Genomic DNA, 25642 nt, shown 5'->3' on the forward strand with positions numbered 1-25642 from the left:
AATATGCTTTATATACTGTTGAGTAACATTGTTTCTTCCCTCAACAGCTGCCTGTCCCGTCCTATGCAGTGGAAATGGCCAGTACACCAGGGGGCGCTGTCAGTGCTACAGTGGATGGAAGGGCACGGAGTGTGACGTGCCTACTACCCAGTGTGTAGACCCCCAATGTGGAGGCCATGGGATTTGTGTGACGGGCAACTGTGTGTGTAATGCCGGCCACAAGGGAAGCAACTGTCAACAAGGTACACCACAACAATATGTAGTGTCACCGTTCGATTTCCCAGCCTGTCGGCGATGTTGTCACCGTTCGATTTCCCAGCCTGTCGGCGATGTACACAGTACTTATACAACTTAAACAATAGCTCTTTTCAACTTCACCAAGCAAATAATTCCTTTTGTTCCTCCATCGATACTCTGCATGCATTAACTCCCTCCAACCATTTAGCCACCACAGCTATGGATTGGAATTGATTCTGAATTGTCCATCCAATGTGATTGCTTCAGTGCGCTCCTGAACAAGAACCCTGTGAGATTCAATATCTCTCAGTCTGGGTCTATTTCTCATTGTTATCGAAAATACTTCTCGCTATCCCCTCTACCTCTTCTCCCCCTGTTCAGTCAGTTTAACTTCATTGATCCCAATTCAGACAGAGGCAATTCACTTGTCAGATTTACATCTGCAGATCAGTGACCCAATGTGTAAAATCTTATTGAGTCGAGGGAGTAATTAAATAAAAAATTTGCGCTCATTGTGAAGTGAATTAAGAGAGAAAGTACACAAGTGCTATTGTGGAATTAGGCAGGAACGGTTGGACAATGTTGTCAGTAGACTCAAACTGGCCATTTGGTTCTGGTTTGATGATAATACAAGGTCTTGCCTTACAGTCCCTTCAGAAAATATTCACACCCCTTGTGTTGTGTTACAGCCTGAATTTAAAAGTTATTACATTTAGATTTTCTTTGTCACTGGCTTACACACAATACCCCATAATGTCAAAGTGGAATTGTATTTTTAGAAATGTTTACAAATTAATAAAAAATTAAAAGCTGAAATGTCTTGAGTCAATAAGTACTCAACCACTTTGTTATGGCAAGCCAAAATAAGTTCAGGAGTAAACATTTTCTTAACAAGTCACATACTAAATTGCATGGACTCACTCTGTGTGCATTAATAGTGTTTAACAGGATTTTTAAATGATGACCTAATCTCTATACCCCACATATACAATTATATGTAAGGTCCCTCAGTCAAGCAGTGAATTTCAAACAGAGATTCAACCACAAAGACAAGGGATGTTTTCCAGTGCCTCACAAAGAAGGGAACCTATTGGTAGATTGGTAAAAATAAAATAAAAAGCAGACATTGAATATCCCTTTATTAATTACACTTTGGATGGTATATCAATACACCCAGTCACCAAAATGATACAGGTGTCCCTCCTAACTCAGTTGCCGGAGAGGAAGGAAACTGCTCAGGGATGGTGACTTTAAAACAGTTAGAAAACTGAGGATGGATCAACAACATTGTACAGTAGTTACTCCACAATACTAGCCTAAATGACAGAATGAAAAGAAAGAAGCCTGTACAGAACACAAATATTTCAAAACATGCATCCTGTTTGAAATAAGGAACTAAAGTAAAACTTCAAACAAATTGGCAAAGAAATTTGGCAAAGAAATTAACTTTATGTCCTGAGTACAAAGCGTTATGTTTGGGGCAAATCCAACACATTACTGAGTTCCATTCTTCATATTTTCAAGCATAGTTGTGGCTGTATCATGTTATGGGTATGCTTGTCATCAGCAACGACTAGGGAGTTTTTTGGGATAAAAATCAACAGTATACAGCTAAGCATAGGCAAAATCCTCGAGGAAAACCTGGTTAAGTCTGCTTTCAAACAGACACTGGGAGATAAATTCACCTTTCAGCAGGACAATACCCTAAAACACAAGGCTATATCTACCCTTGAGTTGCTTATCAAGATGACATTGAATGTTCCTGAGTGGTCGAGTTACAGTTTTGACTGAAAGCGGCTTGAAAATCTATGGCAAGACTTGAATGTGGCTGTCCAGCAATGATCAACAACCAACTTGACAGCGCATGAATAATAAAAAAAATTATAATGTGAAAATACTTTTCAATCCAGGTGTGCAAAACTCGTACATGCTGACCAAACGCGTCATCGCGCGCATGTTGATTTTGTTCCCCACACCAGAAGCGATCAGGACATGCATGTTGAAATATCAAAACAAACTCTGAACCAATTATATTAATTTGGGGACAGGTCAAAAAGCATTAAACATTTATGGCAATTTAGCTAGCTAGCTTGCTTTTGCTAGCTAATTTGTCCTGGTATATAAACATTGGGTTGTTATTTTACCTGAAATGCACAAGGTCCTCAACTCCGATGATTAATCCACAGATAAAACGGTAACCGAATTCGTTTCTCGTCATCTCTCCTCCTTTTTCTTCTTTGGACTTTAAATGACGGTTGGCAACCAACTTTACAGTGCATTACTACAACCGACTGGAGTGTGGATGTCAGTTCATCTTTCAATCACCCACGTGGGTATATGCTCCTAAAAACTAATGAGGAGATTTGAGGGGCAGGATTTGCAGCGTGTTGAGTGTCACAAATAGAACCAACTTCTATTTTAGCGCCTGGCCACACAGACGCTTGCTGTGGCGCGCGAGCAGTGTGGGTGCAATGATTGAATAACATGTATGTGTACATTTATTTTGCGACGCGAGCGGTGTGGTCAGCATGTTAGAGACTCACAGCTGTCATCGCTGCCAAAGGTGCTTCTACAAAGTATTGACTCAGCGGTGTCAATACTAATGTAAATGAGATATTTCTGTATTTAAGTTTCAATAAATGTGCTTACATTTAAAAATATATATGTTTTCACTTTGTCATTATGGGGTATTGTGTGTAGATAGGTGGACATTATTTTGGGGCTGTAACACAAATACAGGTGGAATAAGCCAATGGGTATGAATACTTTCTGAAGGCACTATGATTAGAACCAAATTGCTGAGATCAATATACTGTATGTGTTTGCTAAAAGGCTGTACTAATAAGCTGACTATGGAGCATGTTCACATGTTTAGTTGTTTATTTCATGATTAAGTCATCCCATATACAGTAGTTGAACCATCTTCTTTCCTTTCTCTTGTTTTCCTAGCGGACTGTCTGGATCCGACTTGCTCGGGCCACGGAGCCTGCCACCACGGTGAATGCCACTGTAACCCGGGCTGGGGCGGAATCGGCTGTGAGATCCTGAAGAGCACGTGTCCTGAACAGTGCTCCAGCCACGGAACCTTCCACACCGAGACAGGCACCTGTGTCTGTGAGGCTAACTGGACAGGCTCCGACTGCTCTTTAGGTCAGACAACTCTCTTACTTTTTATTTCGGGTTTAGCTGTCTGGCTTTGTGTTGTGTATGAGGAGGCTCCTCCAGTGAGGAAAAGCATGATGGTCCTAATTAATATGAGGACCATTTTAGAAAATTAGTTTGTTTTCTTGTAGGTACTTTGCCAGTTTGAGGGCTGTGCTTTGGTTTTAGTAATCGGTTCATTTGTTTAAAAGACCAGGTGATTCATACTCAATGTCCTTCTCTAGAATGGGGTTATTTAGTTTAGTCTAATCGCAGTGCCGAATTAGTACCTGCATCTGCAGTTCACAGTTGGAGACCCAAATTGAGTAGTGTCACATTGGAACCTACTGGGTTTTTAACTATCTGGAGCTAAGATTGATTAAGCCGCACGTTTACTTGATTGTGCGATTGAAATCTGAGGGGTTTTGCGTAAGAGGGTGTACTGTAAGTCTGAAATGATGGATGAGATGAAAACCTAGACTGCTGGCAGGAAAAAATAATGGGAGTTTAGGGGACCAGGGAGTTTGTCTCAATTTATTCACTTTCAGACAACATCCAAAGTAAGGCCATTTGTTATTCTGTAAAATACTTTTGAAATTCAGGACAGAGTCCCTCTTTCCTGCCATGAAACATCCATTGCCGGTCGATGTTAAAAATGTTACATTGAAGGGAGTGAGGTTAGCTTACTTAAGCAGCCGTCCAAACTTGTGTTTGCCCACCTGGGTAGTAGTCAAGGTTTCTCTCTTAATTATCTCAGCAGTTCCACTTCAATTAAATAAACTTTAATTAACAAGCGGCGTGGAATAGATGGACCACCCACTCTGCCATCGTGCCGGAGTCAGGGGCGTGCTAAAAGCAGATAAACACCTTTGCGCTAATGAAAAATTGATTTCATGGATTCTTTGGGAGGGGAGGGGGCCCTTGGAATCGAACGATCCCCCTCCAGAGGCATGGTTAAAATTCTGGAGTGTCGTCTAAGCTTAATCAGAGAACCACCAAGGACTGTCAATCGAAGAAAAACTCCATTCAGAGGGAGATGAAAGCAACCTATTAAAAAAGTGCAAATTAAGGTAGGTGAGGTGGTTTCGCTTGTAAGAGGAAAACAGAAAAATTTGTGAATTTTGAAACCTTGACGTGTTAACCTCAAGGATATTCACAAGGGTGCTAGGTGGACTAGATTTGTGTCGATATTTTCTTAAACTTACTCAAGTACTTTTAATGGGTGGGTGGCGGACTGCTTTTTCCTGTAGCCTACTTGAAGTAAAAAAAATTCAAATCTTAGGAAGTCTGTTCTTGCTGTCTGAACGGCTGCTGTGGTGACATTTCAAAGTGTTCTGGAGCCTCTGAAGGCAATACTGGGTCAGTTCCTGTGAATAAACCATTCCCTTCATGGTTTCATGTGGTTTTCCCTCAATATAGAATGGAGCTTTTAGTATGGTTTGTAGCATGCCAGTGACTGAAGCACTCTCCTTGGTCTCCTACTACCTGTGGATTCAGTAATGAGAGTTTCTCACCCACACCGCCTAATGCCTGACTACATAGAGACATCTGCTTACGTAGTTGGTCTTATGCTCTTTGTGGTCCTTGGTGACTAAAATACGTGAGTTGACCTGCTTATTCGAAAGCCTGTAGGTCTAAAGATGTCTCAAGCTAGCCTTTTAGTTCAGTCTCTTGTAAATGTTGTGGGATTTAACGTTCCAGGATCAAGCTGAAATCATTGGGGATAACTGACGGCAAATGTAAAAGCATTGTTTAGTCTGCTCTGCCAGTTAAATAAATGAAAACGAAGCAACAAAAGACAAAACAAATTTGTTTTCATTTTTTTTGTCGCAGGAAAATGTGTCCTTGTCTCCCATCACATCTGAATTTGGAGTGAAAAATATCAGGCTTTGTGCCTCTTTATTTAATCAATATGTAAAGATTACGATTCAGCTGTGGCAGTGTAACTAACGTACTGACAGCAGAAAAAAATTATTATTCACTATGTCCATACAAGTACTGTAAGATTGAATTACTGTACACTACTATGGCACACGTCTGTCCAGTGTATGACGGACGACTCTGTTTGTGGTTGTGTGTCAGAGGTGTGCACTGTGGCCTGCGGCCCCCATGGAGTGTGTGTCAGTGGGACCTGTCACTGCGAGGAGGGATGGGCAGGCTCAGAGTGCGACCAGAGGGACTGTCACCCACGCTGTACAGATCACGGTGTCTGCCGAGAGGGCAAATGTGACTGTCACCAGGGCTGGACCGGAGAGCACTGCACCATTGGTGAGTCGGCAGAGAACCAGTACAAAGAGGCAGGAATGTAACAATTTATTCTCCATCAATGCTCCTGAATATGCCAAAGACTTGCTTTCAACAGTATCTTGAATGCAGTCTAAGTTGAAGAGCTTGGAAGAAATGTGCCTCCTCTCAATCAATGTTTGCATTATATAACCCTATGAAACATAAAGAAAGAATTTTCTAAATTACCCATTCCATTTCACTTTCACTGTCCTTGACACCTGACATCACCATTTTCCCTTTCCCAATCCACCTGAAAATGGATTTCAGAAGTGATTCCAACTACTTATTAAATAAAATAAAATTTGTCACATGCAACAGGTGTAGACTTTACCGTGAAATGCTTTCTTACGAGCCCTTTATTAACAATACACAGTTAAAAAGTAAGAAACATTTGCATAAAATAAAAAAGGAAATAGTAACACAATCAAATAACAATAACGAGACTATATACAAGGAGTACTGGTACCGAGTCAATGTGCAGGGGTACGAGGTAGTTGAGGTAATTGAGGTAATATGCGAAGGTGAAGCCAGTCAAGATGCTCTCAATGGTGCAGCTGTAGAACTTTTTAAGATTCTGAGGACCCATGCCAAATCTTTTCTTTATACAGTAGAATATAAATATGCTCTTTATAGAGTCCTACCGCCCATTCTACGACTCAACTAAGGGAAGGTATTAAGGGAAAAGAGGGACAGCTAGTACTAAGGTCTTATTCAGCTTTGTCTCAATGGTATAGCCATCTCCGAGATGACAGCTTCACCGTGCCTTAATAGAGACCAAACCCCCTCGGGGACATCACTCTCTTGTTGAAACAGACCCCGGCTCTCCAAACCCTAATTACATATTTACAAAATGTTCTCCTCATCAGCAGTTATCCCATCCAGAGAATGAAGCTGACTGGTTAGAAACCAGGAGAGAGAGATGAGATTGCACTGAGGTGATTGGAGGGGTTGCATTCCTGATGTTATTAATCTCTGCCTCAATGAGAACTAAAATCCTGTCCCTTTCAGCTTCTTCCTGTTTAACCCCCATCAGGAAACAAATTCCTCGCCGTAGATGCGCCTGGGATGAATAGGCAGCCATTTACCTATTCTTAACAGGAACTAGGAGCTTATTCCTTTCTTATAGAGCTCTCTGAATAACTTCAATTCGCATAAAGCACCTTTAATCACATTACATGGCGAGACCTTGACGAAGGGGCTTGAATAGACCGCTTCCCTGGACCAACTATTGTCAGACACGTTGCGATTCTGTTTTTGCATGGGAGTCTTAAGCACCGCTGTTATTGCTTTGCTCTCCGCTGCTGTTTTTTTCTTCTAGTACACATCCAGGAGCATTTCAGCATATTGCCGTCCCAGTACACATCCAGGAGTCCTATACATTACAACTATCAGTCATGTAGCTGATTGTCCTCAGAGTACACAGGAGCTATTCAACCACTTCATCATTGGAACAAAGCATGGAAGTAAACTCCCAGGAGCACTTGAATGCATAGAAACATCTTTGTAGTAAACTGAAGGATAATACACTACATGACTCTTGAATGGAAAATACGCTTATAGTTGAAGCTGCTGTATAGCTGGTGTAACAGAGCTAAGTGCAAAAGTTGACACTAGAATGCTATTCAGACAGCACTAAAAACACAGCATATTAATGTTCGAGCATGTGTTTGTTAGCAGCTGCCACCTATACAGTTATAAACTGGGTTCTTTAGATGTTCTATGTGAATGTACTGTACATTGTTATTTACTTTATGTGGAGGGTTTAATAGTTGGATGGTGTGTGTTGTTAGGAATGAAAGCATGTCACTACTGCTATGGCAACGTATCTCACCAGGCAAGCCTGATAATTAGCTCAAGCAGATCCTTAACACACACAACTGTGAAACATTCATAGTTCAAATTAATTTGTATTTTCCTCTTCATGCTGTCTGTGTATGTTTTCTCTGTAGTAACACTTCTATACTTGTTTTTCTTCTCTCTCTCTCTCTCTCTCTCTCTCTCTCTTATCTGACAAGCTCTGGATTCAAGAGTATCAGGTAATGTACTTTCCTGTCTTTCGCTCACCTTCCTGTTTCGTATCAATAGCCCCCAACAAATGTCATACTGAAAATGTAAACCCCCTTTAAATGGGGTAAGCAGAACACTTTACTTCCCTCAACAGAATCAGAATCACAATGTGACAACCATGCTGTTTTTTGTGCTCCACCATCCACCATGAAAGATCATATTTACAAAAGTGATAACAAAATCCTAATCACTGTCAGGGCTAATGACATACAAACAATATGGGCTGTACCTTAAATGCCTAATGCACACGTTTTCATCTAAATATCAAATAATTTCTAGGTAGCAATTAATTAGCTTCCTGTGATTGTTTTCAATTAAAGTGGTAAAAATTAACAAAAATAGCTTCTTAGCAAAGAATATTTTCTCAAGCAACAATTTTGCTACGACTGTTTGGGAGTGGTCTGGGTGGGGAGGGGGAAACTGAAAACTAGCTGTTATTGGCAGAAAGGTTTGGAACTCTCCGTCTTATTGGTCTATCAACTAATTATTGCCTGGTGATGTCAAATTTCAGGTGGTCTTTTCAAACAGCTCTTACACTAAAAGGTCATTATCATAATTTTCACAATTTCACAGTATTATTCCAACCTCATAGTGTGGAATATAGACTCACATGCCAGTTTATTAGGTACACCACTCCGTTCATGAAAATGGATTGCTTCTACAGACTGAGTCAAGTGGCCGTGGCTTTCTATATAAAGCAGGCAGACAGGCATCGAGGCATTCAGTTACTGTTATATTGACTGTTAGAATGGGCAAAACAAGTGACTTAAGTGACTTTGAGTGTGGTATGATTGTCGGTGGCAGGCACACTGGATCCAATATCTCAGAAACGACCGCTCTCCTGGGCTTTTCATGCACAACAGTGTCTAGGGTGTGCCCTGAGAATGGTGTGATAAACAAAAAACATCTGTGGGCGAAAACAGCTCGTTGATGAGAGGTCGAAGGAGAATGGCAAGGTTTGTACAAGCTAACAGGCGGGCCACAAACAGACAAATAACGAGGCAGTACAGCAGTGGTGTGCAGAACGATATCTCGGGAACGCACAACTCGTCGATCCTTGTCACGACTGGGCTATTGCAGCAGACGACCACACCGGATTCCAGAAGCGGCTCCAGTGAGCATGCGATCACCAACACTGGACAATTGAGGAGTGGAAAAACATTGCATGGTCCGATGAATCCCGGCTCCTGTTGCGTCATGGTGATGGCAGTCAGGATTTGGCGTAAGCAGCATGAGTCTATGAACCATCCTGCCTGGTGTCAACGGTACAGGCTGGTGGCGGTGGTGTACCGCTGTCCAATCTGCAGCAACTGCCTGAGGCCATCGCTTTAGCATGGACCAACATCCCTGTGGAATGTTTCCGACTTTTAGAATCCATGCCCCGAAACATTCAGGCTATTCTGGAGGCAAAGAGGATATGACCCGGTATTAGACGTAACTAATAAACTGGCCGGTGACTGTATATAAAACAGTAAAATCACGTTTTTGACTGCACTGGGCTTTTAACCCTACACTGGGCTTTTAACTGAAAAGTATTGCTTACCAAGTTGTCAGGTATATCTGGACTGAGCTCTACCTCTTTATTTCTTCTTGTATCCTATACTCAGATAATTGTGTTTGTCAGTCTAGATTTTCCTGCAATAGAGATAAGTAATTTTCTTTTCCAAATGTTTCCCCTCTCCTCAATGGTAATAGGAGCAGTCAAGATAGGATATAAAGGTAATGGAATGACTACCCCAGAGATTGTCATCAACAATCACTCGCCTGCTCTGTTTTCTTACCCAAGCACACGTCTTCTGTCCCAGTCTATCACTGTTTCTATTGTGATCCCAGTACCTTCATACGTTTCCGTCATAACTAGTCAAGCACACTCTCTTTTCCTTTCTGAATCCTTGTGTGTCAGAAGAAATGCCAAGCAGATGTAGCCAGTCAGTTACAGTATGCTCTGTTCTTGTTCAAACCTGTGAAAAAAGAAATGCAATATCCTGGCATCAAGTAGAGATGCTGAGACGTCAACAAACCCTTTCGTCTTTACCTCTATCTACCCTTGTCTTTACTTTGATAGTACCTTCACATGGGTGTTGTGCTGGTTTTAGGCCAAGATAAATGTGTGATGTTTTTTGTGCTGAATTTGGTAAATACTACAGATAGGAATAGAAGAACTTTGACTAATCAGCATGTCATAAAAAGCAGAGCAAGGATATTCGCAGTACTAACCCCTATTATCCAACTGTGTGTTGACCTCTATGCATTGTTAATATTCTACATTTGCCAAAACCATTTCCATTTCAAAGTGCCCTGAAATGTTATGGAAATCAGTTAGAGAAAAAAACCCATGTGAAATTACAGTATCTTTAGACCCCCCACCCCCGTCAGAATGATATGTCCTGTTTGTCCACTTTATACTTTTGTTTTCATTTTGTCCCTCTGTGCTGCCCCTGAATGACAAAGTCTTGTCTCCTCCCCTCAACTTGTCTCCCTCTCTCTGATTGGCTAGCATGTGTGGTTGACATGATTGTTTTGGCAGATGGGTGCCCTGGGTTGTGCAACAGCAATGGGAGGTGCATTCTGGACCAAGCCGGGTGGCGCTGCATCTGCCAATCAGGATGGAGAGGGCTAGGATGTGACGTTGCCACAGAGACCCTCTGCTCAGATGGAAAGGACAATGAGGGGGGTAAGAACAAAGTCCATTATTTTTCACTCTTTGCAAATTATGTAACTTTGTGTCAGTATGATGGACTGTTGAACTAAGGAGTTTTTATTTGATCAGTTGTATTCACAGGTTTGATATTCTGGATGCAACCCTGTTTTCACAAAGAGCACAGTTAGGGTATTGTCCAATATTAACACTGTTGCATCTTGGTCTTACAGATGGACTGGTGGACTGCATGGACCCAGACTGCTGTTCACAGAGCTCCTGCCAGGACCAGGCCTACTGCCGTGGATCCCCAGACCCCACAAGCATTGTGGGCCAAGGGTCATCCTCCTCTCCGTTGGACCCCAGGGGCTTCTACGCGCACGTCAGCTTCCTGGTTAGGCCTGGTGGTAGTCACGTGATACCTGGTGACAACCCTTTCAACAGCAGGTGACCCCCATCAAGTCCAACTGTCTTGTTGGATGTCGAAAGCGTAGCAATTTTTAAGCAAAATCAGTTGTCAGTAGTGTATCATTGAAATAATCTCAGTTGATTGAATCTTGTCGTATTTTCCTAGAGTTGCTCCTGTAGGACAAACTGTGGCATAGCTCTCTTAGGGACCTTGACTTGATGAGTACGGGTAAAAAATGTGTTATTGAGTACCAGATTGAGCAAACTGATTTGATATATCAAACCTTAGTGGGATGTGAAACCTTGTAGTGGAAATAATGAAATTTCATCATTCGTCGACATACAGGTGTAAGAATCAATTTGCAAGCAAGTTTCTCAGCAGACAGAAATGTATTTCATTGGGAACCTCAATGCACTCTCCCAGTCTGTTCTGGATCATAAGTAGAGTTTGTTTTGCAGCTGATGGAGAGGAAATGATTGCTAACTGTGCGCCGAAAGCTTTGGGAATATAATCCCCCCAACTCACAGAATAGTTTGGGAGTAATCCTTATGTAAATAGCATGCTTTACCACAAATATAGAATGAGGCAATCGCGAGCCGGTCTGGCAGAGGCATATTAGTTCACCCGCTGAAAATGTCAATTTTATTCTCTTCATCTCCGTTAAGAAGTTGGTTATATATTCACAGACATTCTGGCAATTTTCAGTATTTAAGCACACAGACATTCCGCAAAGTTTGACTAAATTAATTACATTTCTGAAGTTACAAAAATCTATATAACTTTATTTGATAATTTTGGGAAAAATAGGGTGAATGGGATTCATAATAAGCACGTTAAATTACATATCTTTACTTTATTTGGCTGATTAGACCGTGATGGGTACTACCAGTAGTATGGGGGACAATTTCAGTTTCATGTATTTAGTCTAACAGGCACACTGTGATAGAGAAAACAGAAACACTACAGACAAGACAGAACTGTCCAATCTGAACAGCCATTCAGTGGTCCTGGTAGTCTGGGTAGAATAAGAGCATAAGAGAACATGAGCAAAATTGAAAAAACAGGCTATAGTACAGTATATGTGAAATACTTAACAACATAATAAAGAAATAAGATGATTGGTAACTACATAATATACTTATACCAACCTAATCTGTATATTTCGCAGAAGAATGTATCTTTTTCAGGATTACTCTGTCTTTGGCCAGCTTCTCCGTGAACTCCTGGCAGGGGAGGTTGAAGTTTGTCTTCACAATAAGCACAATAACCTATTTCTTGCTGCTGTCCATATATCATTCATTCTGTTTCTTGGAAAGAGCCATTGTACCCACCTGTCTGCTCTTCTTACTCTCTTATCTTTTTCTTCTGCTCCAATCTTTCTCCTCTTCTTTTCTTCACTCGTCTTCCTTCCTTTCCTTCTCTTTACCTTTCACTCTTCTACACTCTCCTCGCTTCACTCTTTTTACTCCCTTCATTTTTCCTTCTCCTTCCTCTCCAATCTTTAATAATAAATAGTACACTATTAGATAAAATACTTTGGGTAATAGATTCCCATTGCTTGCCTCATTTTTGTATTTTATCTCAAAAACATTGTTTGGAATAATACATTGGCAGGCTCTGTAATCATATCTTTACCGTTCCTCCTCTCTCTCTTTCACTCTTCTTCTTATCCAGTCTTCCTCCTCTCGTTTCTCTCCACTCTCTAACAGAAAACATTATGCTAATGTTATCCATGAAAATTTCAAAATATATTTTCACACTACTTATAATGCCAAACCATTAAAATTGTAATCTACAAATAAATATTATCATAATGAATTGTGCATTCATTTAATATAATCATATTTTCAAAATAGCCCGTCCACTGCATGTTTACATGTGAACGTTTTTTAACCTAGCTACCATGACAGTAGCTAGCTATCCTAGCTAGATAACTTAGTCGACATAGCTAATGATAGTTAGCATAACCTATCTATATAATAAATTGTGACATTATAACATCACTAGCTAGTATCTCAAACGATTGTAACTTACCCGGCTTGAAAAGACGTGTGTGGGGATGTTGTGGATTCACTTGATACTTGCTAGCTTCTGGCCGAGTTTTCCACAGCAGTTTTCTCTAAAACTAGCGCGAGCAAGTAGTTAGTAGAAGAATAAGAGTGAATGAAGCTGCTATAGCAAGCAGCCCCCTCTGCTGGACAAAACAAGCACAACGCGATTGAGACGTTAACCGATAGGCTCTGCTGCCCGGTCTTTCTTGCCACTTAAAATATGATTTCACTTTGCAGTCTGTTTTTAATGCAGCTCCAGCCGGGGACAGGCCACCAAAAACGGGGACGTCTGGTCACCCTATCTTAAGAGGTGTTTTCATTTTGACCTAAACCCATAAAAGAACCCATCCAAAACAAGTGGGCTAGCCAAATGAAAGAGAACAGTTTTCATTGTGCGGCTGGGTTTCATGCCAATGCTCTCAAAACTCTCCTCTCTCGTATGGCATAAAGACTAATACATTACATGGTTTGTGTTGAGTCCCACATCCATTTCGGATGTCCCCTTACAATTCTACCAACTGACTTAAAATGGTGTCTTTGACCAAACCACCGCTAGACATTGACAAAGAGGGACTGTGGGAATTACTCATTTCTTAGGTTATGCGACTTAATGTTTATTTACGGGTCAGCTCTTGTAGGGTCAGTCAGCCAGCCTGTAGAAGATTAATGGCGAGACAAGGAGAGAATAGTGAACCTCCATAGCTCTTAAAATGGCCTTATTCCCTTAGACTGCAAAGTAAAAAATTAGACGTTGTTATGCTAGGCATGTTGCGGTGAGGAAACAGAGAAGAGAAAGCTGTTGATCATCCCTGACTCATATCCGTAATGACCTGAAGATAAAGACGGCAAAACGGGACACGTCGCGCCTCATGGATCTGCCGCCAATGACAAATGCAAATTAAATACCTCAAGAAAATCCACGTTTGACATAGCCGCCCTTGATGAATTGTTGATGAAGAAACATCCCCCTATCGTCTTGCCCCCTTCAGACGGTTGCCCAACTTAACAAATTACCTCACAATTAGGAATGCGAGAATGCGCGTCGGGTCCATGAAAGAGCTACGTGGAATATTTGGTATGGAAATGGGTGCCCCTGTAGAATATCAATGCTGAAAACGTGTACCAGGGAAACTGCTGAAAGTAAGAGGACCTCGATGGCTGTGAAGCCTTTTTGGAATGAGTTATGGGCGGTTAAAAGGTCTAAAGAGAGAGCAAGCCATATCATGAATAACAATCGCTGACACGTGTATGTTTTTAACGCTCATTAAATCAGACTGCCGGTACCCTTGTCGAGGGAGGACAGATGTTAGTGGAGATGACTGGTTGTTGACTGCTGGCATTTTGTTTCTTTACTTGACCCTCTTTGTGTTTGTTTACCGGCACAGCCTGGCGTCAATCATCCGGGGTCAGGTGCTGACGGGAGACGGGACACCCCTGATTGGAGTCAATGTGTCCTTCCGGGACTACCCAGAGTACGGCTACACCGTCACGCGCCAGGACGGCATGTAAGAGAGCCATACACACACACAGAATGAACACGTCCACACATCACCTTTGTCCTCCAAACAAGGTTCAGTGAAGGTCTGGTGATATAATATTCCTGATTCACCAGTGGAGAGATGTCATGGCAGATATCCAAAACAAGCTAGCAAATGAAAACGACATGGCATTGTGCCCCACAACAATAGCTCATGCAAATGTCACAGTGTTTGGGGCCATTTAGAACAAGGCAATTTAAAATGCATTGAATCAGCAAGGGAAGAATCAATCTGCCAGCAGTGTAGACTACCACAAGATTACTGTCTGACCTTCTTGGGCTATTACCATAGAGTTGTGGTGCATGGTCTCACTCTTAACCAAACAAAGTCATACTGGGTACATACATATCACAGAAAACATTCACCTCCACAGGAAGTTTATCGTCATACTATCGGTTGTCTGGGTTTACTGGCATGTGTAGATCTTTTTATTCAAATCATCACCAAAATATCTGGGTTATGTTTGTCTGGAATAAAAGGCTTATAATATTTAGTGATGTCTGGGACTAGCGTAGTCACTCTTATGGAGCAGGAACAGCGGAGGTAGGGGCCCCTGATAGCCAAGGATTAGCTGATGTCTCCAGATATTCCACCCTGTAACCCCTCTGACATAGCGCATGATAAATGGCAGGGGATAATCGCACTTGGTTAGCCACCGTATCCGCTCAGGGTGTTAAGAGGGCAGAAACGACATCAAAGCTTGGCCCCTTGCAGCTGTGAACTCCCCACTGCCCAAAGTGGATGGATAGAGGGGGAGAGAAGGGTGGGGTGGGGTGGAGGAGGAAACGGTTTCAGGTCAGATGCACAGCTGAGGTGCGTGTGCGTGTGTGTGTGTGTGTGTGTGTGTGTGTATATGTGTGTCTGTATTTCTCTCTTTCACTGTGTGTGTGTTTTTTTGTGTGTGTGTGTGTGTGTGTGTGTGTGCGCGCGCGTGTGTGTGCGTAGTGTCATCATGCAGATGCTTGACCCCCTGGGTAGTAAAGCTGGCTGAATATATAGAGCAGCACTTCAAAGACTCGCCCTTCATTTCCAATCCAGTAACTGTTGTCTGCACTATGTGTAGTAATTAAAACTGGTCCACCAGAGAAACTTAGACTTCTCAACAAGTTCACACTTTAAGTGTCTCACTGCATCATGGTTGACTAAACAAACGTAATAAAATAGATTCAGTGAATAATAATAATATGTGAGCCACAAAGGAATAAGACAACGGATAAGAAAAGGTCTTTGTTCCATTGAAAAAATATAATCTGGTTTGTAGCCCAACATTTATGAATATATATTTGAGTTTCCACTGAAATACTTTGTCTTCCAGAGAGAAGTAAATGTAATATGGCCGGCCTTCAAGGAAATCACACTGGGTAAAAATGTAAATCAATTTTTTTCATCACTTCTCCACGTTCATGGGGATGTCTCCAGGTTTGACCTGTTGGCCAATGGCGGTGCCTCGCTGACGCTGAGTTTGGAGCGAGCCCCTTTTCCCACACTGCACCGCACTGTGTGGTTACCCTGGAAGGTGTTCCACGTGATGGACACTGTGGTGATGAAGAGGGAGGACAACGATATCCCCAGCTGTTACCTCAGCGGCCTGCTCAGGCCCAGCCCCCTCATCCTGGCCTCGCCCCTGTCCACTTTCTACAGGAGTTCCCCCGAGAACAGCCCCATCATCCCTGAGACCCAGGTAAGATTAGCCCTGGTTCTAGTACCTACTGCCAGGTACCTATTTCCCACAGCACATGGCAGACACGGCAGTGTACAGCTGGGTGCATTAACATGTTTCCCTGCACTGCAGCACAGGTGAAAACAATGTATATAATTCTACAAACTAGAATTTCACAGTATACCGAAACTTCTGTAGTTTTTCAATACCAGAACATGAAAAAGCTGTCCGGTACTAGAATTGTAGTTACTTTCAGTACTTCTGTCAAATGTGTTTCACATCATATACGGATTGAGAGGATCGAGGCTGTCTAGTAGTTTGTCTGAACCTTCTCAAGGGGGCAGTAGCTAGCCAGCTGACACAGCGCAAGCCACTTTTGAGAAGCAAATGAGAAGAGAGAGAAAATGCCAACAGCATGGCTTCTTCTACCACCACGCCCGCAGCTTGTTGACAAAACTCCCTGCAGAAGCAAACTATGGGAATGCTTTTCTTACAGAGCAGATGATGAGGTTATATGAGTTGGGTATTTGAATCAACTGTGTAGTGCTAGGGGCAAAAACAAAAACGTGCACCCGAGGGAGGCCCCAGGACCGATTTAGGAAACACTGATTTAGACTACTTTGGGTTTGCCTGGGCTTGCTAGCAGTAGCCAGCCAGCAGCCCTGGGCAGAGCATTGCACCATGGAAAGTAAAATGCACTCTGGAAGTAGTAGTATGCTGTGTAAAATCCATTGTATTTCTATGGTGTGTAGACTATAGAGAGATAGTAATGGTGTCTTTTTGTAGGCACTAACTATGCCAAGATTCATTGGACAAAGCATATGAGGAAAATTAATGGTGTTTTTGGAGGGGTTTTGGATAAACTCTGAAAATAAGGTCTGTGGTAACATAGGATAAGGAGGTGTTAACCTCAGACCTTATTTTCTGTGTTTATTCCAAAACCCTTTTTTCCCCCATTCATTTTTCCAATCGGGATGGCTGAATGAACCAGATGTAACTTATTTCCAGATTTTAGGACTACAAGCTGCTGAGGTCTATTGCAATATAGAAGTTTCAGAAATTAGCTTTAAATGTTTTTTATGTAGTTTTGGAACTAAACTATTCATTTAATGCATTAAATTATTTAGCTGTAATGAATCATAGTTCTAACGAATGTCATTTTACCCAATATTATAGCCATAGATTTGCAAATGAACCCTAATATGTATCAAATCACATTTTAAAACAGTTTAGATGTAATTGTAAAATTATTTTGTCTGCTCTGAGTCTCAGATATGGTTTTGCATAAGGAAAATTGAAGATATTCTTCTGTTATTTAATATGGTGTTTTATTTTTGCAAAAAATGTCATATAGGATAGAATATATTTGAGTTCTTCTACCAGTTATCAACATATTGTTCAATGTTGAAAAAATAAAGCCCAGTGGTTTTTCTGTGACTCACTTTTTTTTTTTTTTTGCTGTGGTATCTTTCGGTATCGAGTATTGTTTTGGTATTGAGTATTGTTACGGTATCATGTATCGTAATACTAAACCTGGTATCGGTATTGATGTAAAAAATCTGGTATCGTGACAATGTAACGGCTGTCTAATGCCTCCTCCTCGGATGAGGAGGAGGAGTAAGCGTCGGACCAAAACGCAGCGTTGTTCGATGACATAATGATTTATTACAGAAAGACGAAACACGAAAACTCTTACACAAACTACAAAACAATAAACGATGTAGACAGACCTGGACTTGAGAACTTACAAATAAACGAAGAGAACAGGAACAGACTACATACACGAACGACAAACGAAACAGTCCCGTGTGGTAAACATACAGACACGGAAGACAACGACCCACAAACAAACAGAGTGAAACAGCCTACCTATATATGATTCTCAATCAGAGGAAATGAATAACACCTGTCCCTGATTGAGAACCATATAAGGCTAACAAACAATGAACCTAAACATAGAAACACGTAACATAGAATGCCCACCCCAACTCACGCCCTGACCAACTAAACACATACAAAAATAAGAGAAAACAGGTCAGGAACGTGACAGACAACACTACTACAAACTAGATATAACCGCACCAAAGGTTCCAGACATGCAGTTCATTACATTAATTATTGTTAGACAATTGCAAGCAAACTTGGCACTTGGTAAAGTTGGAATCATCCTGTGAGAGAGTTTGTCACATTAGCGATGTACCATTGTTGCAGCACAGACATTTTGAAAAGTAACTTTTTAACGCACTCAGTTATATGTTCCGTACCTTTTCATAACGAATTCTGCTCAAACTCATAGGTCCTACACGAGGAAGTGGCCATACCTGGAAGTGACCTCAATCTGGTTTACCTGAGCTCCCGCACGTCCGGCTACAAGCCCATCCTCAAGGTCCTCATGACCCAGGAACGACTCCCATTCGGACTCATGAAGGTCCATCTGATGATTGCTGTCATGGGCAGACTGTTCCAGAAATCGTTCCCTGCTTTTCCCGACCTCTCGTACACCTTTGTCTGGGACAAGACAGACGCCTACAACCAGAAGGTCTCTGGCTTGTCAGAGGCTGTAGGTGAGTTCCCACTGATGATCAAACACAGCTGTATGGAGATGTTATGTAAACATCGTCTGATAGTGGTGTCAGGTCCTAGTGTAGTCTAGGAGGTTGAACTTTGGATGAACTCTTGGCATTGATATCCTTTGAACTTCCTGATTGTTTTTGCAGTCAGAGGCATCATTGTTTTGTAATATGGTATAACAGATGGTGTGAAAAATATCAAGGTGAAATCCCAGACGGCTGCATTTCTGAAGGGCACTACACTGCTGACTTAGTTTTTTTGCATGTGTAATTACTCACCAGTTGAACCATGGGAAAATGAATGATTTTTAACATCATGCCCACACTGTTGTATTTTGGTCCATAAATTAATTCATTTTGATAAAAATCACCCACAAATTATTTCAGGTAATATGGTAATTTGACATCCAGATGCACTGTGAGCTAGCAGTATCTCAGACTTTATATGCTTGTAATGCCTATTGGCATACTAGTAAACACTCATCTGAGAGTATACCTCATTCCTAGAGAGAAGATTCTACAATCATACAGAGATTTGACAAGTTTTCAGGCTTTTTTTTAATACAGTACAAGCGTCATATTTTTGATTTTACAGATATTGATAGATTCATTATATACCATTGTTGTTTCCAGTGTCTGTGGGATATGAGTATGAATCATGTCTAGATATGATCCTCTGGGAGAAGAGGACAGCCATTATACAAGGTTATGAACTGGATGCCTCTAACATGGGGGGATGGATGCTGGACAAGCACCATGTATTGGACATTCAAAATGGTAAGACTTTTTTTTACACTGATCAATGACGATGCTGTGTGTGTGTGTGTGTTTGTGGGTGCGTGCGGTTCAGGGATGGAAGCTTCAGGAGGTCTCTAATCTCAAATACAGCATTAAATACTCAGATGAAGATGAAATATGGTTCATCATACCATTTACAGATAATAGAGGAGAGTTTTGACAGGTCGATCATTCATATTAATGATGGAATAAATCAGATACAATGACCCGGGGTGCAGAGCTCCCATCCTACTCAGCGATTCCAACCTACTCAGCTGTTTTGCAACAAGATGGCATTTGCGGGCCAAGAGGGGATGCATTTATCTGTATAGAAGTTACTGAAACATATACTGTAGTTCTTAGCTTTTATCATCCAAACTACTCTTTTGAATGAGCGTAAGAATAAAACTCCAAACAGACAAAAAAACATACTGCATGATCAGGGCTCTGTTGCATAAAACATCTTTAAGTTCATTTTCCCCTTATATTTTCCCTTAACTTGAAGTCAGTTCCACTAAACATTTCAAGCGAATACCACCCTTAAATTAAGTGAAAAGTTTAAGGGTACCCATGAGGTCCCTTAAGTGCTTCGTTCATATGGATATCAATGTAAAAAAGCATTTGTAAAGGTGAATGTTGCTTTCCTCTACCCTGGTTTCAAAAGTAAAACATCCACCAGCTAGCTAGCTAGGTAGCTAAACAATGGAAGGTGCACAATCCATGTCTACAAAACTAGCTGGCTAACTAGCTACCTACTCTGCAAGGTAGCTTGACGTACTAGAAAGTAATAGAAACAAGTTGAGAAAAAAGTTACTAAAATAAATGTTTTATTATCTCTGAATCAATTTGTTTCTCCTGTCTTGAATGTAGAAGTTCTATTTTGGGATCTCACAAAATAAATGGGATCTCTTTGAGGAGACCTTCAGTCAGTGAATCAGGTTGTCTCCATGGTAACCAGAGACTCTTTTGCCATAGGCTACATGCCTTCAAATGACCATAAAACCCTTAAATTATGCCCTTACCAAAGGAAATGTTTGAGATGCTCTATGCAACATCCTTAAACAATTCCCTTAGTTAAGGGGAAATGATTCATTAAGGTAAACCCTTAAGGGAAACACTTAAGATGTTTTATGCTACTTGGCCCAGGGCTCTAAAGTGTGACCACTTTGGTCGCATATGCGCCAAAATATTTTGCTGTGCGAACCTGACATTTTATTTTGGGAGCACCGTGGACCTAGAAAAATTATAACTCCGATAATAAATGTTGTAATGATTGAGCTTGAGCCATAGAGAAACAAGTGAGTGCAGATTCTTTACTGTCATGGTTGCACCATTACTACAGTGAAAACTGATTGTTTCTAGCCCAACAGGTAAAAAGATATGACCCATATTACCGGTGCAATGTTTTTTTTATTCCTATCTTGAATTGGCTATACATTCATAAACAATTTTGCGGGCTGTTCCAAAACCACTCTCTGGAATTTTTTTACACCTTGGTCAGTTATGTAATCTCATTAGCTAGCTACCACCCTGTACTCAACCCTGCACTTTAGAGACTACTGTCCTATGTACATAGTCATTGAACACTGGTCACTTTAAACATTTTACATACTGTTTTAACCACTTCATATGTATATACTTTATTCTAGTCAAGGCTCATCATATATAACTACTGCTGTATGCACCATTTCTATTCATATAATATCCATAATGTCTATACACCATCATATACATACAGTGCCTTCAGAAAGTATTCACACATTTACATTTACATTTACATTTAAGTCATTTAGCAGATGCTCTTATCCAGAGCGACTTACAAATTGGTGCATTCACCTTATGATATCCAGTGGAACAACCACTCTTTTAAGGGGGGGGGGGGGGGTTAGAAGGAGTACTTTATCCTATCCTAGGTATTCCTTAAAGAGGTGGGGTTTCAGGTGTCTCCGGAAGGTGGTGATTGACTCCGCTAACCTGGCGTCGTGAGGGAGTTTGTTCCACCATTGGGGTGCCAGAGCAGCGAACAGTTTTGACTGGGCTGAGCGGGAACTGTACTTCCTCAGAGGTAGGGAGGCGAGCAGGCCAGAGGTGGATGAACGCAGTGCCCTTGTTTGGGTGTAGGGCCTGATCAGAGCCTGAAGGTACGGAGGTGCCGTTCCCCTCACAGCTCCGTAGGCAAGCACCATGGTCTTGTAGCGGATGCGAGCTTCAACTGGAAGCCAGTGGAGAGAGCGGAGGAGCGGGGTGACGTGAGAGAACTTGGGAAGGTTGAACACCAGACGGGCTGCGGCGTTCTGGATGAGTTGTAGGGGTTTAATGGCACAGGCAGGGAGCCCAGCCAACAGCGAGTTGCAGTAATCCAGACGGGAGATGACAAGTGCCTGGATTAGGACCTGCGCCGCTTCCTGTGTGAGGCAGGGTCGTACTCTGCGAATGTTGTAGAGCATGAACCTACAGGAACGGGTCACCGCCTTGATGTTAGTCAAGTCACCCCATGTCGGTGGAATTATGTTTTTCTAACTTTTTACAAATGAATTAAAAATGAAAAGCTGAAGTCTTGAGTCAATAAGTATTCAATCCCTTTGTTATGAAAAGCCTAGATAAGTTCAGGAGTAAAAATGTACTTAACAAGCCACATAATAAGTTGCATGGACTCACTCTGTGTGCAATAATAGTGTTTACCATGATTTTTGAATGACTACCTCATTCATATCTGTACCCCACACATACATGTATCTGTAAGGTCCCTCAGTCAAGCAGTGAATTTCAAAATTTCAAATTCAACCACAAAGACCCAGATGGTTTTCCAATGCCTCAAAGAAGGGCACCTTTTTGGTATATGTGTAAAATATTTTAAAAAACGAATATCCCTTTGAGCATGGTGAAGTTATTAATTACACTTTGGATGGTGTATCAATACACCCAGTCACTACAGAGATACAGACATCCTTCCTAACTCAGTTGCTGGAGAGGAAGGAAACCGCTCAGGGATTTCACCATGAGGCCAATGGTCACTTTAAAATAGTTTAATGGCTGTGATAGGATAAAACGGAGGATGAATCAACAACACTGTACTCTAGTTACTTCACAATACTAATCTAATTGACAGAGTGAAAAGAATGAAGCCTGTACATAATACAAATATTCCAAAACATGCATCCTGTTTGCAACAAGGCACTAAAGTAATACTGCAAAAAATGTGGCAAAGCAATTCACTTTTTGTCCTGAATACAAAGTGTTATGTTTGGGGCAAATCCAATACAACACATTAATGAGTACCACTCTCCATATTTTCAAGCATAGTGGTGGCTGCATCATGTTATGGGTATGCTTGCAATCGTTAAGGACTGGGTCGTTTTTCAAGATAAAAAATAAATGGATTGGAGCTAAGCACAGGCAAAATCCTAGAGAAAACCCTGCTTCAGTCTGCTTTCACGAGTTACCTCCAGTGACCAAGTCACTGTTACCTTTATTAGGATTTTCATGCTTCATGTTCAAATCATCAGTATCAAACAATGTAGTATGTAACTAAATTATGTTACTTTTGGATGATTTGGATATAAAGTGCAAAAATGCTAATATAGGTACCATGTAATTGCATTGGATTTGTGCCACAAATGCTAAAAAGTTAGCATTTCAAATAGTGGTCAAGTAAACCAAACCAAAGCATGGGTTGCTGTCATACCTGGTACATAGAATGCTACAAGGTAATAAAACCAATATGTAATTTGGGTGAACTATCCCTTTAACAAAATAATTACTTAATAGCAGGAACAGCAACATCTAGTGGTCAGAACCTGGTATAAACCCAGCAACTTCAATTACAACTTTTACTGAACAGGGGGAAAAAAACATGACCAAATTCACTAAGAATACATTACATAGGATGAAGAAACAATACTCTGAGCCACAGCTCCATACTACTTGGCAAATAGAGAACTGATACTATATACTCATTGTTGGGGTGGGATTGGTGTTAGGTATGGGAGGTCCGTGGATGGCTTTTGACCACTCCTTGGATTACTCATGTCTTATTCAATTTATAAAAAAGTTTAGTCCAAATTGGATGTTAGGTACTATAATTATTGAATATTATATGACTCCTATATATTAAAATGGCCCATTTCGGTGCAATCAATTGGATTAATTTTGTTTCCGGAATTATTATCTTATCCATTTATAACTACAGAAATGATTTTAGAACAATCTGAGATGGTGTCTCTCATGGCTTGCTAAAATGACATGGAACGACCCTAGGCCTATTCTAACATTGAGGATGCACTAGGCCTCTCTCTTTCAGCCTGCCTGGTTTGAACAACAGTAGTCCCTCTCCAACTCTCGATCTGTGTCACAGTTGTCCCTGGGAATTTGTGTCACCCTTTCATCCATTTGTGTCCCTCAACTCTAGGTTTCTGAGCAAAGGCTTTCACTACTGACTGCCTCCTACATCTAGAATTTTGTGGAGGAGGTCACAGCCTATTGCTCATTGCCTTTTGGCCCTCGTTGGACCGCATAGGTTATATACCCCTTTTAGGTTATATTGTAATTGTTGCTATGGCTATAACCAATGTTTACTCATCTTAGTAAAATGTCTGTTTGATTGTCATACCCAGTTATGCAATGGAACCATGTATATTCTAATTATCTGCTCAAAGATATATAGAGTAACAGTCAAAAGTATGGACACACCTACTCATTCAAGGGTTTTTCTTTATTTTTACTATTTTTTACTTTGTAGAATAATAGTGAAGACATCAAAAACATGAAATAACACATATGGAATCATGTAGTAACCAGAAAAGTTATATATTTTAGATTCTTCAAAGTAGCCACCCTTTGCCTTGATGACAGCTTTGCACACTCTTGACACTTTTTTGCTTACTACATGATTCCATATGTGATATTTCATCATTTTGATGTCTTCACTATTATTCTACAATGTAGAAAATAGTAAAATTATAGAAAACCCTGGAATGAGTAGGTGTGTCCAAACTTATGTACAGTTGAAGTCGGAAATTTACATACACCTTAGCCAAATACATTTAAACTCAGTTTTTCACAATTCCTGACATTTTAATCATAGTAAAAATTCCCTGTCTTAGGTCAGTTAGGATCACCACTTTATTTTAAGAATGTGAAATGTCAGAATAATAGTAGAGAGAATGATTTATTTCAGCTTTTATTTCTTTCATCACGTTCCCAGTGGGTCAGAAGTTTACATACACTCAATTAGCATTTGGTAGCATTGCCTTTAAATTGTTTAACTTGGGTCAAACATTTTGGGTAGCCTTCCACAAGCTCCCCACAATAAGTTGGGTAAATTTTGGCCTATTCCTCCTGACAGAGCTGGTGTAACTGAGTCAGGTTTGTAGGCCTCCTTGCTCGCACACGCAGTTCTGTCCACAAATGTTCTATAGGATTGAGGTCAGGGCTTTGTGATGGCCACTCCAATACCTTGACTTTGTTGTCCTTAAGCCGTTTTTGCCACAACTTTGGAAGTATGCTTGGGGTCATTGTCCATTTGGAAGACCCATTTGCGACCAAGCTTTTAACTTCCTGACTGATGTCTTGAGATGTTGTTTCAATATAGCCACATAATTTTCCTGCATCATGATGCCATCTATTTTGTGAAGTGCACCAGTCCCTCCTGCAGCAAAGCACCTCCACAACATGATGCTGCCACCCCCGTGCTTCACGGTTGGGATGGAGTTCTTTGGCTTGCAAGCCTCCCCCTTTTTCCTCCAAACATAACGATGGTCATTATGGAAAAACAGTTCTATTTTTGTTTCATCAGACCAGAGGACATTTCTCCAAAAAGTACGATCTTTGTCCCCATGTGCAGCTGCAAACCGTAGTCTGGCTTTTTTATGGCGGTTTTGGAGCAGTGGCTTCTTCCTTGCTGGGCCTTTCAGGTTATGTCGACATAGGACTTGTTTTACTGTGGATATAGATACTTTTGTAGATACGTTTCCTACAGCATCTTCACAAGGTCCTTTGCTGTTGTTCTGGGGTTGATTTGCACTTTTCGCACCAAAGTATGTTCATCTCTAGGAGACAGAACGTGTCTCCTTCCTCAGCGTTATGCCGGCTGCATGGTCCCACGGTGTTTATACTTGCGTACTATTGTTTGTACAAACAAACATGGTACCTTCAGGCGTTTGAAAATTGCTCCCAAGGATGAATCAGAATTTTATTTCTGATGTCTTGGCTGATTTTTTTAGATTTTCCCATGATGTCAAGCACAGAGGCACTGAGTTTGAAGGTAGGC

At 41.1% G+C, this 25642-nt stretch overlaps 1 protein-coding gene and 1 long non-coding RNA gene across 6 annotated transcripts in view; one reads left to right on the forward strand and one right to left on the reverse strand.

Annotated features, from left to right (window-relative positions):
• LOC139574453 (teneurin-3) overlaps window positions 1-25642 on the forward strand; it is a 175828-nt gene that overhangs the window by 112261 nt on the left and 37925 nt on the right. For 3 of the 4 annotated variants that reach the window (XM_071399021.1, XM_071399022.1, XM_071399024.1), the window contains 11 exons: window positions 48-242; window positions 3187-3387; window positions 5461-5646; window positions 7680-7700; window positions 9427-9450; window positions 10259-10405; window positions 10603-10816; window positions 14215-14334; window positions 15787-16048; window positions 18324-18591; window positions 19231-19374. In XM_071399021.1, coding sequence (XP_071255122.1) covers window positions 48-242; window positions 3187-3387; window positions 5461-5646; window positions 7680-7700; window positions 9427-9450; window positions 10259-10405; window positions 10603-10816; window positions 14215-14334; window positions 15787-16048; window positions 18324-18591; window positions 19231-19374 — 1782 coding nt within the window. The remainder of the gene's footprint in view (window positions 1-47; window positions 243-3186; window positions 3388-5460; window positions 5647-7679; window positions 7701-9426; window positions 9451-10258; window positions 10406-10602; window positions 10817-14214; window positions 14335-15786; window positions 16049-18323; window positions 18592-19230; window positions 19375-25642) is intronic. The other variant, XM_071399023.1, reaches the window with a different exon arrangement.
• Window positions 11381-14126, reverse strand: LOC139574454 (uncharacterized). Of its 2 annotated transcripts, XR_011674777.1 has the most exons (4): window positions 12813-14126; window positions 12414-12480; window positions 11927-12277; window positions 11381-11793 (listed from the first exon to the last, which is right to left on the reverse strand). It is a non-coding gene; the product is annotated as an uncharacterized lncRNA (long non-coding RNA). The 2 variants fall into 2 exon arrangements; XR_011674776.1 differs by having other exon boundaries at window positions 11381-12277.

The sequence above is a fragment of the Salvelinus alpinus genome, chromosome 4 (assembly GCF_045679555.1).
Source record: "Salvelinus alpinus chromosome 4, SLU_Salpinus.1, whole genome shotgun sequence".
Lineage (NCBI taxonomy): Eukaryota > Metazoa > Chordata > Actinopteri > Salmoniformes > Salmonidae > Salvelinus > Salvelinus alpinus.